General features: G+C 42.4%; 2 protein-coding genes across 2 annotated transcripts; both read right to left on the reverse strand.

The window, feature by feature from the left end:
• Window positions 1-3,062: 3,062 nt before the first annotated feature.
• pef1 (penta-EF-hand domain containing 1) lies at window positions 3,063-7,788 on the reverse strand. Its single transcript, XM_070921634.1, has 5 exons — window positions 7,709-7,788; window positions 6,752-6,995; window positions 5,090-5,245; window positions 4,401-4,544; window positions 3,063-4,275 (listed from the first exon to the last, which is right to left on the reverse strand). Exons 1-5 carry the CDS (start codon window positions 7,727-7,729, stop codon window positions 4,046-4,048), a joined length of 795 nt encoding a protein of 264 aa, XP_070777735.1. The 5' UTR covers window positions 7,730-7,788; the 3' UTR covers window positions 3,063-4,045.
• A 528-nt stretch (window positions 7,789-8,316) lies between these two features.
• Window positions 8,317-13,380, reverse strand: gjb9b (gap junction protein beta 9b). Its single transcript, XM_070921192.1, has 3 exons — window positions 13,251-13,380; window positions 9,889-10,369; window positions 8,317-9,548 (listed from the first exon to the last, which is right to left on the reverse strand). Exons 2-3 carry the CDS (start codon window positions 10,276-10,278, stop codon window positions 9,120-9,122), a joined length of 819 nt encoding a protein of 272 aa, XP_070777293.1. The 5' UTR covers window positions 10,279-10,369; window positions 13,251-13,380; the 3' UTR covers window positions 8,317-9,119.
• Between the last annotated feature and the right edge of the window lie 5,140 nt (window positions 13,381-18,520).

The raw sequence follows: 18,520 nt of genomic DNA on the forward strand, positions 1-18,520 counted from the left end.
TCTGTCACCTTCCTGGTTAAACGTCATTGGCTGATGAGCCTCGCTTTGCTGTAACCAAGAAGGTTTCACCTGCATTTTTCCCGGTGTTTTACCGGCCTCTAGTGGTAGACATTGTACACTACTTTGAGATGAGGAACGCCAAAACATGCGTTTACATTTTGTTTTTCGTTCTAGGAAACAAAAAGAGAATCAACAATATCTGCCACTGGCACTGATAGTGGTTGGTACCAATAAATTGTGTAATACTTTACAATAATTACATTATAGACAACAATGATACAGTCACTTTCAGATCATAATTTAAATGTGGACTAACTGCAACAGAAAATGAAAGCAGACTTTTCTCGTTTTTCTTTTTCTGACATTTATAAAGTACTTTACTTACTACTGTATAATGTATATAATCTGACAACTAATAACAAGTTATTATCAAGCTATAGAACTATTAAATGCTTTATAATCAAATAACCTAGTATGTGCTTTGTGACTTTCAGAATCAGAATCAGAATCTGAAATACTTTATTGATCCCCGGGGGGGGGGGGGGCGAAATTATACAGTACCGGTGCTCCCATTCAAGGGTAGAAAGTAGCATACATTTAGAAATAAAAGTATGTAAAAAATATTAAAAATAAGAAATAGAAAATAAAAATATACACATTTACAATATTTAAGTGAAAAATATATACAATAGCAATGTATGTATTGCACTATTGTGTATGACTATATATGTATTGTACTGACATTTAAAGAATAAATAATTATGAGGTAGTATGTGTAGAAGCAGGTCCAGATTTCCAGTCTGTTTATTCAGTGTCAGTGACACTCAGAGGGAGGAGTTGAACAGTTTGATGGCCACAGGCAGGAATGTTTGGGAGGAATGAGTCTCCCACTGAATGTGCTCTTGTGCCTGACCAGTACATTATGGAGAGGATGTGAAACATTGTCCAAGATGACCCGCAGCTTGGACAGCATCCTCCTCTCTGACACCACCGTCAGAGAGTCCAGCTCCACACCCACAACGTCACTGGCCTTGTGGATCAGTTTACTGAGTCTGTTCCGCCACCCTCAACGTAATTTCCGTGTCCAAGGCAGCTGTGTTCTCACACAACATACATGGATGTTTGTCCTTTGAAAGGTTTCTATGACTGGGAGCCATAAAAATACCATCTCTTACAGTGTTCAACATTGACGGCATTCTTGCACAAAGTCCTCCTCTCAAGGAATACTCATGAAAGGCTGACAGATCTGTCACCAGTCTTGTGTCACGCGCTGACGAGGCGTGAGCTACCCCTCTTGGATGACAAATCCCTCAAGTGCCAAAAGATAGTTTTCTTTTTCAAAAAGCACACTTTGGCATATAAAGACAGGAACACTTTCAGAGGCTTGGTATACTGCAGACAGACACAAACAGTTTTAGTTGCTTTGCTTTTGTTTACCTTAACTGCTTATAGCAGCATGCAGAGACACTCGACACTCCGGTTGACTATGGGGGGAAGAAAATATTCCTACTGTAGTTTCTGGGTAGTGAATCGTTAAGTGTTCTTTGCAAACCTCTACATGAGTGATGACACTGATATTTCAGCTCCCAGGCCCAAACTATAGTTTTCCATAAAACCAGTGCAGGGTGCAGGGCACAGGGCTGATCTATAGCAATTGGAATGCAGCCTGTCAGGGAGCGATGACCAGATCTGACTCACTGGTCATTTGTGCAGACGCAGAAAGTTAAAAAATATGGAGCTTCATCCAAATTTTTATGTTATCATTACTTCAAATGACTGCTGAAATGATTGTGATTAACAGGATTCTGTGTGGGTGATTATGCTTCATGCTTCAAAATGATTCTTTTAAGCAGTTCCTCCCTCTCTGCTGTCCATCTTGTAGTTGCCAGAACTGGCATGTGATCAGTCCTGCTCATCCCCTGCAGGCTAACAACATTACTAGTGCCAGTTCTGGTTTACCAGCAACCGCAGCAGCGCCAGGATTATTTCGTCAGCTCCTGTTTATTAGCAAATGAGATTTAGAGCTGCACTAGCCAAGATTTGTATGCAAAAATACAACCATCTTATCAATCCAAATCACAAACTGGGGCTGACAGAGTGGAGCGTCACATCCTCACTGACTGAAGCCCCACAGACCTGCTCTATTTGCCCAAGTTAATCACAGATGTCAGGCATGGTCAGTAGTGGGAAATTTCCTCATTACATGGGAAATGACAATCAGGACTTAGGTTAAATCACTGTTGAATCACATGAGCCAGAAAAGGGCTGCTGCAATGCTCTCTATGGGCTGAAAGCTTCAAGCATGGTGCACTTTCGGCCACACTTGTGAGTTCCCAAACAGAATTTCTTGAAAGCGGTCCAGACACTAAACCACATCCATGTTCAGGTGATGTGTCCACAGAACAGAGGAGGTGGCAGGGAGAATGCATGCTTAGGGACCTGGGACAGCTAAGCTTGGCCTCAGATTAAGATGGAGGAAGAGGGGTAAGGAGGAGACAGGGGGTGGGATATGACCAAAAAAGGATGCACAAGAGAATTTGATGGATCGCCTCTGATTTGGAAAGAGACGAGGAGAAGCAGGAGGACTCTTGACGCAGACTGTGATCAAGCAGAGTAACAGCTGGTGAGGGAAAGAAGCGCCAGATGTGGAGGGGGAAGACAGACTCTTTTGCTCTTTTGTGCAGCCAATCTGCCCTGCAAAGGGAGAAACGCCACGACAGATTTTGGGCATTTTGAGGTCGAAGGTCATGATTAGGGTTCGGATATCAGCTAGCCATGACTGCTGTTAAAGACAATGCAGTCCACGACAGTAACAAGTGCATTCTTGCTGGGATAAAATATCAATTCTGAAGTTGTTTTCCTCCATTTAAGTACCCACAGTTACTCTTCTGTCACTTTTTAGACCAGAAAAAAACTTTTATTACCATGGTACTGCTGCATTTACACAATATTTACCCTTTAGATACAGATACTACGTACAGAATGTAGCTTCTTATGATATATAAAAACTGTATTTTTTCATTAGTGTGAATGGTCGTCAATATAAGAATATGAACACATCAAAACGTGATACCCAAGCATTTATTTGTTTTTGGCATTACAAACCATTTTGGCATGTATACTGACTTGAGAACATATACCTCAGTGGAGTGTTAAAGTACTGGCCCCGCAATCACTGAAGATCCCATTTCATTGAGGTGAAAGTGGCAAACATAATAGGGAACACTTTTTAGTGCTTTTGGCACAGATGACCAGATCATTGTTTTTACTTGTGGTTGATACTGGCTCACAGGAGTACAATTTAGCAAAAATTAAAAAATTAACTTCATTCATTTTTTCCCCTAAACACTCAAAATCATTTTGTTACAGAGTGTGAGAGTAGAAATTATTTTAAAACGTGGCCTTTTTTTTTGCTTAATTACACACATTGCAATACAAAGAAATATTCGATATAATGTGCAACCACTGCATGGAAATACCGTCTGGAATACTCCTGATATACACACATTTAAAAGGTCATTTTCAATGGCACAAGAACATGTTAATGCTGCATGTGAATTTGCAGTTCGGCATAATCACGGTCATGAAGTGAAATGAGCTCTGGAAGATTTAGTGATTCTTTCGCTCACTATCTGATACCTCCTCTAGCCAAGTCTTCACACCTGACAGATGTGTGGTTGGAGGGGTTGTGGGGTCAACATTCAGTGAATTAAACATGTGTAAACAAGTGCTCTCCTGTATCTCAGTTAAACTATCAAGTACTGGTACTAGTAAACAAGAACCAAGGCAACTATGGTACGATTATGACTGTTTAGAGGAGCCTACAGTGTGTGGTGCCACAATCACTTTCCTGCTGACCCTCTGGTGAAAGTTCAGCTATCCAGTAAAGGCTGTAGCTACCTTTATAACAGCCACTGAACTTTGTGTACATACCAACAGGTGGGGGCATTTATGGGAGGAGCATTGAAAACAGAGCAGAAAATGACCTGAACATGGAATGACACTGCGAGTCCACGGTGCAGAGGGACTGTCGGTGGAACGAGGCTCACATGAGCTTGGTGATGGCCCCAGAGAGGAAATCCTCATAGCTGAGGCGCACGTTGCCCGTCATGGCCGTGTCTCTCTCCCTGAAGGCCTGCGTTATGATCTGCAGCTGGGTGCACACGTGGATGAAGCGGTCCAGCTGGATGCCGGGTCGTCCGCCTCGCACGGTGAAGCGCCGCACCAACGTCTCGGAGAACTGGGGACTCAGGTTGTAGCCCATCTGAGCCAGGGCTGAAAGAGAAACAAGGTTGAGACACCAATTGTCCCGATTAAGGTCATTTTTGTTTACAAAATTACCCCATAACCCAATTAACTGTCGCGTCTTTAACACACACACACACACACAAATGGGTTACCTTGCTGTAGCTCCGTGCCACTGATACAGCCTGAGCGATCTCTGTCATATTGCTGAAAGAGCGCTCTCCACCGCTGCATGAACTCCCACAGTGCTGAGAAGCCAAACAGATCCATCCGACCTGACCGCGTCTTGTCAAACATGTCTAACAGGAAATACATAACACAGCATGTTCAGACAAACAGGACATCAGACAGTTTTCTTCAGTTATTGTTCCACGTTCTTGCGAAACATATGCACAAATGTGAAGTGCCCCCCCCATGTTTCCAGCGAGCCCATCGTCCATCACTATGGATCTTCTCCGTGTGTTATCTAAAGGTAGCACACAGAAGTCACACATTTCTCATTATGGTAATGGCCCACATTAGTCACTGTCTGGCAAATACAACTGGAATGTAGGGACGCACAACTAACAAGCACCAAGACTCCTGGCTGCTTACATTTCTCCTTTTAGAAACAGAAGAGATTTCTATTTAGACTTCTGGGAGATTTAGGGGGCTTCTCCTAAATAAAACCAGCCTACTTTCCTCACTCACTTGTTTTTCCTAAATAATCTCTGAAAGTATTTTACATTTTAAACACTGTGTCATTTTTCCTCCCAAGAAACACTGTCAAAGCATTTATTACCAATTGGTCAACACAGAGCGACCTCTGTTGAGCTTTTCATTTGGCTGCAACTGTATGGCTTACTGATCATCATGAGGCAGGTCTCGTCATTAAAGGCGGACCAGTTGGAGTTGACGAGTGCCTGCTTCAGCTCCTTTTGGTTGATGAAACCACTGTGGTCCGTGTCAACTGCCTGGAACCACTGGTACGCCTCTTGATTAACGCCAGGAGGGATGTTACCTACAGAGAGGAAGAATAAGAGGAGTAATAAGATGATGAGGAAAGGAGGGCTGGTTCAGACTGACTTTGAAGATGCCCATCAATGAGAGATTGTTTTCTTAGCATAATCTGGTTTCCATCACTGTTTTCCTCTTCTTCTTCAATCGGTCTGAACCAACTATTTTGATTTATTCTCTTTATCATTTCCCATCCTTATTCTTTCTACCAGTTATTATTTTCACTGAAGCTCTCAGGCTTTGAGGAGTAACAGAAAAAAAAGAAACAGTGAAAGAGCGAAGAAAAAGAGTGTGAAGATTCTTGGAAATTAAACGGCTGCCTCCTTCCGATGCACAGTATTTATTTATTTATGTGGAGATGAAGAAACACGCTTCTGCCGTCTGACAGTTGAAACTGCGCCGACTGTCAAGCAAAAACTTGATCATAAAAAATAATACATCTGTGCTCGACTCGATCTTTTGGCTTTGGTGTTAGAATGACTATAACATGAAATACACTTTGTAGATAATTGACATGCCAAATATAAGAGTGCTCTTTATATGCGTTTGAGTTGAACAATTAGTAGAAACTGCACTGACATGTTACTTGCTGGAAGAATGTGTGGATAAGAGAGGAATAACATTACAATTGTGTGAGATTATACCAACAAATATTTCATCAAGTTAGAAATACTGGTTTGTGACAGCTGTAAATAACATCTGATAACTCCACTATCCAATTTGTTTCATTAAAATAATGTACAATCTTCCAGTAAGGGAAAAAAAACCAATATTCAGGAGTATCTGAATCTCACTACAGTTGTGAAACCATTTGGTATTCTGCTAAAGAATACCTCCCCAACCTTAGTTACACATGCTCAGGCACGGGCTGTGGAAAAAAAAGGTAGCGGCAGGGTCAAGGGGTGGCGGAAAAGTCATCTCAGCGAGAAGGAGATGCTGTCGGAGCAAGAGGCCATTCATTACCTGAATACATGGAGGAAGAGAAAGGGAGTGTTGGAAAATATGGTGTGAGGCGAGGGGAGGAGTGGAGGGAGGGCTGATTGTCAGAAAAATGAATGTGGATAGAGGGACAGGTGACACTTCAGGCCGGACCCTGATGGATTCAGTCCCTGTGGGGAGTGATAGCAACATAGGCTATCAGGTTCTGACTTAGTCCTAGCTGCTACAGGAAACATTGCAATCACACACACACAACACACTCTTTACCCATCTGTCTCTTACTCTGTTTAGCCCTCACTCAGTATTACCGGAGTCATCACTCCAGCCGTGTAATCCTGCTGAGGGGCACAAACTGAACTCTGTCTCTACATGACTGTCTGGGAACGTGAGTCATTTTCTATCCATCATCCCAGCAGAGAGTGAGGGAGGGAGAAGAGGAGAGAGAAGCAATGAAGAAGGGGGGAATGAGAGCCTATCTGCAGTCTGCTCATGTTCACGATATGCCCCTTCAACTCCCTCAGGCAAAGGTACCGCAGAAGCTGACACAGCTCCAGCCTCAGCCTATAGCTACCTGCAGCTTGGTGTCCATAATGTCCTCCATGAGGTTGTGCTCCATAACCACCATAAGGCCCGCCGGGGGCACCCCCTGGTCCCGGCCCATACTGCCCTCCCTGACCTGGGGCTCCATAAGCGCCATAAGGACCTCCTTGTGGACGTGGTGCACCTCCGTATGGAGCTGAGGGGTGATGCCCGTAGGGACCACTGCCTCCACCGTATGGAGCACTGGGTGGTGGGTTGCCTCCTCCTGGATAGCCCTACAGGGATAGACAAGTTCACTGAGACTGTGCGATAAACACAGGGAACAAATGGGCTGTGTGTAGATGGATGAAGCCTCTCTTGTGAGATGTAAAACGCATTCACAGTTAGAAGTTTTACTGTATATAGAAAACTTTAGGTAATATGTGTAGTACTCGCTACCCAGTAGTAGTAATAATCCCACATGTAAGACTCTGCAGGGGGCCATTCTCAGTACTTCTACATTTGGCTGATACTACTTCTGTACTTTCCTTGTGTAAAAATGTGAATGTAGGACTTGTAGTGAGGTATTGTTACTTTTACTTAGGGTCTGAATACCACTCAAAGTACACGCTATAGCGATATTTGGCTCATAAAAACTACCAACACTTTGACTTCCACATAAGTAAACAAGCAATATTTCAAGACTGTCCTGGTCATTTAAAAATACGGGAAAAGCCTACGACAACAGTTACATACTGTTGAACTATAACTCCAGCAATGTTAGCGCAATTTAAATTAATATCACGTTAGCAAAACACAAATAGCAACAGTTACACTGTTTACTGCTATCACAGCAAACAGATGAAGGGCTAACGTTACTGGTGTTTCTGTGACATTAACCATTAGTTACGTTGTATCGCTGCAAAAAAACAGATAATACGGTTATTTAACAATAGTAACATGTTATTGTAGTTAACATAGAAAAAAACAAAACGCTGTATTTCGATACCTGGCCGTAGTGGAAACTCATGTTTGACAGACTTTACTTCCTTCAACAAGACGGAGTTCGTGAGGGCGGATACAGCGCCGTCCGGCTCAGGGTGGCTATTGGTGTGTTTCCGGGTCTGTCAAAACCGCACCCGCGTCCCATGCTCCTGATTGGACGGCAGAGTGGAAAAGTGATGACGGCAGGACAAGTAAGTATGAATCACTTTGCCCGTCACTCTCGTGGATAGAATCCAATAGCTAGTGAGTTAGTCACTCATTGTAGCCTAATCCTGTAACAAATAGGCCTCCAGGGTTTAGTGGGAGTCTATCTGAGTTATAACTTCATGATATTTTAGGGATGTATTTAAATTTCGTTTAGATCTATCAATGCCACACTGTTCCTATGATAAACCAATGCAAAATGCACTGGTGTGATATGGGTCCAATCTTTGCTTAACCATTGTTTTATTTCATCCTATCTTTTTTTTTTAAACAAAATGTCTCTGTTCCTTTCCTGGACTGTATCTGCACAGTCAGACATAAGCCCTTCACCGATAGCTATAAAATGTTTCATGCATGATAATTGAAAACCTTTTCAGAGAGAACAAAGGAGACACACACACACAGAAATATTTGAACAGTGGAATAACTTTATAGATCACGACAATAAATACAAAATGTAAAACAAAATATATTATCTGGAATCGTACTTCATTCTTTTTTCATTCAAATAACCAAATTTGGGGCTGTAAAAAAATATCTGCTGTGTAATTTGTCAGTGGTCTGAACGTGTTCATACATGTATCATACCTTCATTAAGCAATCGTGAAGAGTCAAAGTAACTCTTGAATAATAAAGAGCATTTTCTTCATGTTGCATATATCCAAAAATCTATCTAATCTATCTAAAACTCCTCAAGGGATTTCTGGTGATTGTTGTGTTCCCACTAAAGGAAATGCTCTGTGTGCTTTATCTTGTTTTACTCATTAGGGGGCAGTGTGTATGTTCAGGGAAAGGGTTGACTCTACTGTATTTACATCACTTGGGGTCTTCTATACTAGCTTTATTTACAAAGTGCCAGATATAACAGCTTAAATATACTGCTGGCCAATAATACATATACAAAAACACAAATACAGACATACACACATCCACACACTCCACACACACAAACTGATTACAAAAAAATACTCCAAACCCTTTAACTTCCTCTCTAATCAATCTTTTTGAGGAGTTAATTTGCATGCACAAAGTTTGCGTTCCTGCAGAAAGTCATTTAACATGATAATATTTACACTGATGGATCCCTGAATAGATGGATATCTTCGGTGTTGAGTAGCAGTTCTTCATGGAGTCTGATGAATGCATTTGCTTGCAGTGGTCCCTTGAGTACTTTGCTTAGTTTTTCAACATGACCGCTGCCATATTGTGCATTATTTTTTCTTAGATGGCCTCTCCTCAGCCTTGATGTTACTGAGGTTCTGGCTAGAGGCTGTAGGATCCAATCTGATTGATGTTTTGGACCTGAACTCTGACCTGGGTGCTGCCAGCGGTGCCATCTCGTGATTCTCTGCAAACATCCGCCTGTCTGCCTCGGTCTTCCTCTTAATGAGTTTCTGGATGCGTTTGCAGATGAGGTAAATCATCTCGCAGATGCACATTAAGATGCAGAAAGCAGAGGAGACCACCATGAAGAGGGTGAAGATCTTCTTCTCAGTTGGACGTGATATGTAGCAGTCCACAATGTTGGGGCACGGCTCCAGGGCGCACTTGGACAGGCGGGGCATGTCGTAACCATCGTAGATGTGGTACAGGATGTAAAGGAAGCCAGCATCAAAGCCTGCCTTGAAAACCAGACTCACCTACGAGGAGATAAATGAGGGTTAAACTGGGATCTGTAGTGAAAAGGTGAACATTTCCAATCATTGCATGCTCATAACTCATACAGCTTCAGTCCAGTGTGGAGGGACGGTGTTTCTGATTGCGCCGGGAGGTGCAAAAGAAGTTGTCAAAACAGTTTTTTCTTATGATCAGGAGAAAACAAATCATATACAGTTACACAAATGTCTTCTCCAAACTTTTGTACATAGCCACTCATCCCTAGCAATTATTTTTGACATTTCTAACAATGACTAACTTCTGTTTCCTGTGTGGCATCTACAGGAAGGCCAGAAATAAACTTTCACATCCTACGCTGCTTACCAGGTAAGTCCACCACAGCCCCCCACGTTTCTTCCCCGGGTTGGCATACAGATGGGCGCCTTTGTGTGAGGTGGTGTACTGCAAGTCCTTCTTCTCGCGATACTTGACGTGCCCCACCACCATCAGCGACGGACAGGTGACGAAGATGAGCTGCAGGGCCCACAGGCGGATGTGGGAGATGGGGAAGATGTGGTCGTAGCACACGTTGTTGCAGCCGGGCTGGGCCGTATTGCAGACAAAGTCCTTGCTCTCGTCGCCCCACACACGCTGGGCCGCCACCACAAACACCATCACCCGGAAGACAAAGACCATGGAGAGCCAGACGCGGCCAAACACGGTGGAGTACTTGTTGACCCCACTGAGGAGGGCCTCCAATGCAGACCAGTTCATGACTGCTGCGGTGGAGGATGCTGAAGGAGATGAAGGAGCTCCACAGGAGACCAGGTGGGATTGGCGGGATGAGGTTCTTGATGATCTGAACCTGAGCAAAGGAAGAATGACACAGTCGATTAGAAAAATTAGAGTAGTTCAAGCACTTAAAAGTGAAAAACGTATTGTTATTATTATTTATTAGACAAAGAGCACTGCACATTATTCTCTTCATATATTTAATTTTATTAGAAATGTTAGAAATCTGTGGTCTTAGAAGTCCACGCCGACGCCATAACCCTGATGACACCACTATGACATCATCAAGGTTCTTTTCTCAGTTTGGACAGAGAGACGACCCCCAGTAGCCCTAATACACATAAACTGAACTTGATGTGTAAAATAAGTAGTGTGCGACCTTTAATGATTTACATGTTACCTCATTAAATATGTTATTACTAATACATAGGAAACATAAAATCACAAAAAGGGTTCCAATAATACCACATAAAGCGAACACAACTTTTCTATTGTGTCATTCCCTGACCCAAAGAAGCTGAGTAAACAAACAAAAAGCCATTTTGAAATGATGATCAGCTGTGAGGAAACAAAACTACCAGACATCATTTTTCACAATCATATTCCCTGTTGTAGCCGATCCGTATTTGCACAGAGCTACCTCTTCAAAACTGACTCATTACACATAAATGAGTGAGTCACCCTCGGAGCCTCTCTATGCTGAAAAGACAGACCAATACTCTCGACTCTGTTAGTCAGCTATTTGAACAGTGTGGCTGATCAGGCAGCCGCAGTCGTCTCTGTAGTCCCATACGCCTATTGCAGTCTTAGTTCTTCAAAGGACTGTGAGGGGATCACATTTCATTTGTGAATGTTAAGCATGCCATCATCGTACCATGAGACCCGTGCTCTGAGGGAGGAGGGGAGTTTTAGTTGAAATATTACCATGTGGATTTAATGGTCTGATCGTGTGTGGACTTTAAACATGGAGCTGTTGTGGATCACCTGCACAGTTAGCTGGCTCTGCGTTTCCTAGTGTGTGGGTGTGCTGTCAGATTTCTTTGGCTGCATGTGTATCCTCTTCCCATTTTTCTATCTCTCTCTGGGGCCTGGAGGTGTGTAAACGAAGTGGTGCTCCTAAGTAGGTGTGTGCCTGCATGCGCATTACAGAATGTGTGCTTAAAAAGATTCACATCTGAAAGGGACTCACAGATTCAGTTTGGGTTGGGAGCTCTGGAGCGGCAGTTGAGTGAGGGGTGCAAACACCATTGAAATACATATTTGGTTTTGTTATGTAAGTGTGCACATAAGGAGGGTCTGGCACGGTACATAAGGGTTAAGATTTCTAAAGGATTTCTTTTCAACAATAGATAAAAAAAATATACATTTACATCTCATTGTGACAAGTGCTCACGGCCTGACAGGGAACAAGTTGGATAACAGCCTTCCTGTTCACTGTTCCATTTCAATTCTGTCTCATCTAATCCAGAGTATTTGAATTCAGAAACACTTTCCTCCTGCATTTGGGCATCACCATAGACATATTGAGCTGTCAAATGAGTTGCTATTTTCTCTCTCATCCAGCCTTCCTGACTATTAAATTACACAGCATAAAAAGACTTGACTCAATGAATGCCTTCAGAATCACAATATAGGCAACTGAGAGCCAAACACATTCGATCACAGCTGATGTTACCTACACTTTTCCTCTCCCTCTAAGTGGATAATTCAACCCGTGGTATTCATTTAATAATGCGTCTCGGCCTGTGCCTTTGGGACTCTGTTTTACGCAGAGAACAGGCTGGATGGTGTATCCTTGTTTTGAATCTTCAGGCATGTCATTTTAAAAAAAAAAAGTCAGTTTATCAGTGTGATTTCTCTTTCAATTTTATACAAAATGCAGTCTTGCACAGATACACAAACTTTGAGTTGACATTCAGCCTGAATAGGGGGAAAAAAACTTCAGGGAGATGGCAAAGCTGGACCACAATTTGTTTTCCTATTTGCTCTAGATTGCAAGGTTGCCTTCCCTGCCGACAGCAGCGGGCCTCGTCTATCTCTGTGCCATTGTGTTTGTTCTTCTCTTTGTTGTGACAGACGAGATGCACTTGATTCTGATATTTCAACTCAAGTGCGATGGAAATGCGGCTCTAGTTCATTAAGAGTCTTACAGGGCGGACAAGAGTTTTGATTCTCATGAGGGAAAATGGCGACCTGGCACTCTCAGCGAACTCAAACAGGTGAGGGATTAGGCAGGGATGTCCAATTGTGTCGACATCATTCTTAGACAGAAAATACACCTTTACACTTGCATTAAGCCTCTCAGTGCAGATCTCCATTATGTCTACAGCTTTATCTAGCTCCTTATGTACATAAGCACCTCATCTGAAACAGCCATAGATCCTTGACTGTGACTTGCTCTACAGGTTGAGCTAGTTGCAAATACTTTTCTATCCACCAAGACTACATAGTCTGTATGAGTCAGTGCTCCTGGCTAACAAGGTGGGGTTGAAGTTCTCTTGTGTGGCTTTTTTTTTGTTGTTGTTCTTCATCCCAGCTCTGCTTTTCTTTTTTCTGTCTTTCGCATTCATCTCGCCTTTTTACCTTCAACCTGACTTTATTCCACTTTTCAAAGTAACACGTATCATGCCGCGGGAGTAAAGCACAAGCAATCCATGTATAGCTTTATTCGCTCTGCTTTCAGTTATCTGTCTTCGCAAATCTCATTCTTTTGTACGCACCAGGGCTGAGCTCTTTCCTTGACATACAAGATCTTCCCTCGTTGTAGGATAGAAAAAGGAACAGAATGAACAATGTTCCAGCCCTTTCAGTGTCTCGTTTTCTTACGCTACCTTTTGTCCTCTTGAATCCTTTCTGGCACTCATCTGAAATTAAGCTGAAATTCAGAACTTTATTTACATTACATCTATTTTCTTGATCTAATACTGCTTTTGAATATCGACAAAGCATCTTACCTTAGACTCGGAGACGCAGTGTCAAAGAGGTCTTTCCTGACTTTCAAGTGAGTGTGTCCCAGCTGGCCTGGTGTCGATGCTAAGTGACTTGGTTTCACCTGGATATTTTGAGCGGGGTTGGCCCTGAGGTGTGGACATGCTGGAAGAATTCTGGTATTGGTGGATGGGTGGAGCATCTCATACAGACACCTGCATACTCCCAAACACACAGGCAATTCCAACCCAGGGCTAGTTTTGCATGAGCAGGCCTGCCTTGGGGGAAGACAGAGAAGTGACAGGGAGATAGCGTCAGAGAGAGGAAAGAGAAACAGTGTAACAGAGAAAGGAATGGAAAATGATGTGATAATGATAGTTAGAGAAAAAGAAAAGGTAATAAACAGGCAGGTGGATGTTGTATATGATATGAAACTGAGGCAAGTTTAATCTGTGAACCAGCGTGAGCACTGGGGTCTGCGCTGGTCTCAGGCATTTAACCTTTAGATCCCACTTAGTGTCCACTTCATCAGCTTGCATCGACTGCCCTACTACTGTGCACTGTGACGATCGTACATGCCCAAAAGCAGCATTACTGGGGATTTCTAAGCCTGCTCAAAATGAAAGTCTGACAAACATCGAAGCAGTAGTTCAGAAAAAAAAGTGAAAGAACACAGGCAATGATGGTTATTGGAAGTTTTTAAAGACGACTTGTGATGGGCCTACTGTCAGCAAACACACATGATAAACAAAAATCCACCCATAATCCCCTATGGCATCAGATTCAAACGGTGGTATCACATTTCCTCCTTCTCAGCCCTTACCTAATCAAATGTACAATCACATGAGAGCTCATCCCTGTAGGAAACAGTATAATAGATGTGTCTTCATGGCTATCCCATGCATTCCACAGGAGGGAGGGATTTCTCTCAATCGCTCCAGACCTGTTGGGGTGTTTTTTTTGTTATTGTTTGTTTGTTTGATTTTTTTATCCTTTAGTTTCCAAGTGATATGCCAACACACCCACTCGGTGGCTGCCTTGAATGCAACAAATACAATAAGTGGAAGCAAATAGGCTAACACAGGTACACTTACATGTGTTCCTAAAGTGTCACATATAGTACATGAGAGTACTTTATGTGGAAGATGAAAACCAACATAGAGCAGAGACACAAAGGAAACAAGAGTGACAGCCCTCAGGGTAATTACTAAGTTCAGTTAGGGTGTGCCAATGAAATGTTAGATCGCCTTACTTGCAACTTCCTTATAAGCCACAAAGCAGGTTTTCTCATTTTGTTTCTGTTTTTACATGATACCAGTCAGTCCTTTTCTAAAAAGATTGTACCTTTCTCAAAATAGTAGAGTCTACACAAGGCTGGATTCTGCAATAAATATTATACTCTCTTGCATTGAGAGGAGGCAGACAGGAGAAAGATCAGACAGAGAGAAGAAGATGAATGCCTTTCTACAAAGAATATGTTATGCCCTCCATTGGCCTCTAGAGAATGCTGATGCTCCATCATTTTATTACAGTTTTTTTCAGTCAGAAAGGGGGGGGGGGTTAAATAGACAGAGAAACAGAGGATCTCATCATTCCTATTAAAACTAAGCAGCCACAATGTCTGTGATAAAGAAAGAGGCAGCAACTGAGAAAAGCTACAGAGTTGGTTGTCAATAGTGATATTTCTGTCTAAAAACAAGCTATTCCAGGTGATCTAATGGTACTGACCAACAGATTTCATATTTAAAACACCAGCAGCCTTTTGGTTAAACTAAATCATACTTGCATGTCACAGCTCTAGCTCTATGATCACTTGTAGTTCTTCACCAGGGCTCCCTTCACTTAGCCACCCACTTCAGCACACAGGGTATACATGCACATGCTCAGCCAGTCAGAGTGAGGCTATTTAACTCATATGGCTAAATGAGGAGGGAGCAACATCCACTAAGTCTTAAGTAGCTTGGAATTAACATTACGTGTGTTACATTCGTGCACGCTCCAAAGAAAAAAGACTAAGCACCTCTCTTTCACTACCCTCCCAGAAAAAAAAGGTTGGACTTAAATGTAATTAGGTGTGAAGCGTTTTATCTCATTTATATCACAACAGTGCCAATAATGATGTTTATGTGTCAAGAACTAAAACATTTCCTCCCAGTAGGACTTAGGAATGAGCTCTGACTGCACACAAACTGTACCACAACATGACTGGAACAGATCCCTGGCTACCTTATTCAGGTGGATCTAGGTACTGCACTAGGTACTGTACTGGTCTGCACTGGGTTTGGAAAAACGTATCAAACAACTAACTGGTCATGGATTTGGAATAACAGTTGAGGACGCTCCCTGAGACTCTTGCACAAATTCTGCGTTGCCGAGTATAAAATTGCAAAAGACCCAACATGTCAAACATAATGCCGAGCAAACGGGATGGCAGCCATGATCATGGAAGATCAAAGCTGTACAAAGATGTTTAGAGTAATCACAAATAGCTAGCACAAATAGGGCCCACGCCCGACAACACACAGGAATGTGATGTACTATGGCCAAGCCAGTGGGCTTACTTCAGCTCAGACTTACCAGAGACTCCATCTATTGTATGTGCCTCCACATAGCCATGACTTCCACATAACACATACCAATATACACTATGAGAGAGACACGAGCAATGCAACCTCTACTTGCCCTTCTCGTTATGTGGAGGACATCTGGCTGATTCATTCTTGGCCTGATGGAGCTAAAATTCAAGTAAGAAGTAACAAGATCAGCTCCCGCACACTGTCAACATTTAAAATGTATTGAAGTTTTCGGTCAAGCAGCCTTCTTGGAGTTATTAGCAGATATCTGGAACAGGCTTAAAGGCACACAAGTCACTCACCCTTGTGAGTCCGCAGGATAGACTCTGTGACAACAATTTAAGAGAGGCCTGCCTAAAAATGTAGGTTCACAAGTGTTCTTAGGGCGTGAAGAATGAAAAGCAACTCCCACTGAGGGGTAGAGGAATATTTCACTGGGTGCTTTCTTCCTAAACCCTGGCAGAAAACATTTTAGGTGAGGCTGGCTAAAAAGCAAACTTTCTCCAAACCCCTCATGAAAGTGCAGACGTTGTCGAAACGAGAGAACTGAACCAAATGACCAAATCACTGGATCAACACCTCTTTCCCCACACTGCTTGTGGAAAGCACCATTTAGCTGTGTATCTTGAAATGGTGGATTATTCCTCAGCACCCTGGATAGTCTGCACAATGTCTGCCGGCAATCCGAGATGTATAGAGGAGTCTTTTATAGGGCAGAGCCCCAAAAGATTAAATAGTCTCTAGACTGATTGGCTGAGCATGCACGTGCATATTCTTGTAATGTTGAAGCTCCTAAATAAGTGACAAAGCTCCATTAGAAATGTGTGAAATAAAACTCAGGACAACTTTATTATCTGCATGGGGAATCAAAGAAAATTAGGGCCTTATTATAGAAATATTATTTATATAGAAATATAAGACCCGAACTGTGAAGACAACAAGCTACAAAGATGGTGGAGAAGTCAAAGGTCAAAAAAGGGTATACGAAAAACATGGTGTTATTGTTTGAGGTAAACCGTGTATAATGATCAATAGAGGCTGACAGTTCTCTTGACATTTGTTTATACAAAACCATCACTATTAATTTGACAATGACATACTGACGTTTAAGCTACACATAGCTTTTCACTTGTCAAGTCTGAACTGTTTTACTTCAAATATCCGAACAATGTTGTATCCATCTAAGCTGGCACAGTCATCCTGCCTAGTCTTATGTCTTGTCTCTCTGATCATCCTCAACAAACCACCCTCCCACAACTCAGCCCTGCACCTTCTCCTGTTTCTATCCTGCAACCCCCCCAACGCCACCCCTCCCTTTCCCAGAGACCTGTCCCATTACTGTCACCGTCATTGCTCCAGCTTGGGTCATTCCCCAGTGTGTCAGAGCTGGTGACACCGAGCCAGCCCCCCCTCGCTGTGTGTTGTGACAGCACCATGTCTCCACCGCCACTGTGGATGATGTCAGGATGCCCCCTCGAGGAGGTCACCATCTTCTATCTCTCTGCCTCTGTCTTTCTCTGTCCGTTACACTGGCTCCACAGGATGCTGGTCTGCTGGAAAGAAAGATTTGTCAAAATGTCAGGGGGGGGGGGGGGGGGGTGTAAGGGAAAACACAGAACAGTCTGTGAGCTGATTTATGCCATGAGCCACTGATTGCAGCCAATCAATTATAGTCAATCAATTATACTTAATGTGTTCCACATAAAATTCACAAAATGATGTTGCTTGGCTTCATGTGTACTTGCCTTACCACAGGGATAATGAAAAATATAATTGTATAATAATAATAATAATAATAATAAATAAATGATGCTTTTCACTTAGATGAACACGTTATTTGCTGGGATCAGTCTTTGAACCACACACTTACCTGTGACCAACCTCACATGTGAAAATATGAACATTAAATACAATTAAAAAGGAACCTGGAGGAGTTTTCAAGTTTTAGCGCTGGCATTAGCTTATGCCAGCTAGTACACCTGAAAATATCTGCTAGTGACAGTCGGCATTCCAGCAGACAAAATCTGGCTACAAATGACAAATCTGCTTTTGTTTGATTATGTGTGAAATCTAAGACAGTGTTTAAAAAAATAATAAAAATTTCAAGTGGTAAATCGAGTGGTTTCAAGTGGTCTCCGTTATCGTGGACTGGTGTAATCTATCATTGCAAAACTATCTTTTGCAAATGCAATAACACTTAAATACATGTGATAGAAAAAAGTTCTGTTGCGCTTTGAGTAGGTCAGATTTGCTATTCCAGAGAGCAACCGTTCCTTTTTGTGTGTGGGTCTGGCAGTGATTGTGGTGTTTGAGGCAGCAGTGAGCTGCATGTAAAACTACACTACATTGTTTTGTTGTCTGCTAGAGCAGAAAATGTGTCTTTTTGTGATTAAGTAGTGAATATCTATGATGATGAATACTTGGAGGACTATTAATTTGATGTTCACAATGTAATTGTTGACTTTGTTAATGTAGATCCTTCAAACTGAAACTGAAATGTACTTCAGGTCTATGAAAACTTAATTAAATAAAGAACACTTCATTTCAGAATCTATTATTGTGTAGCCTCTCATGTTATAAAATGCACAATGATATTCAGAATTATCTTGGAGAGTGATGCCTTTAGCTTGCATAACACTGCAGTGTAGGATGATGCCAAGTGATGGGACTGCATGTGCAGCAAGTGGTATTAAGGGTAGATCTTGTGCAGATTGGTTGCCACT

The sequence above is a fragment of the Enoplosus armatus genome, chromosome 16 (genome assembly GCF_043641665.1).
Source record: "Enoplosus armatus isolate fEnoArm2 chromosome 16, fEnoArm2.hap1, whole genome shotgun sequence".
NCBI lineage: Eukaryota > Metazoa > Chordata > Actinopteri > Centrarchiformes > Enoplosidae > Enoplosus > Enoplosus armatus.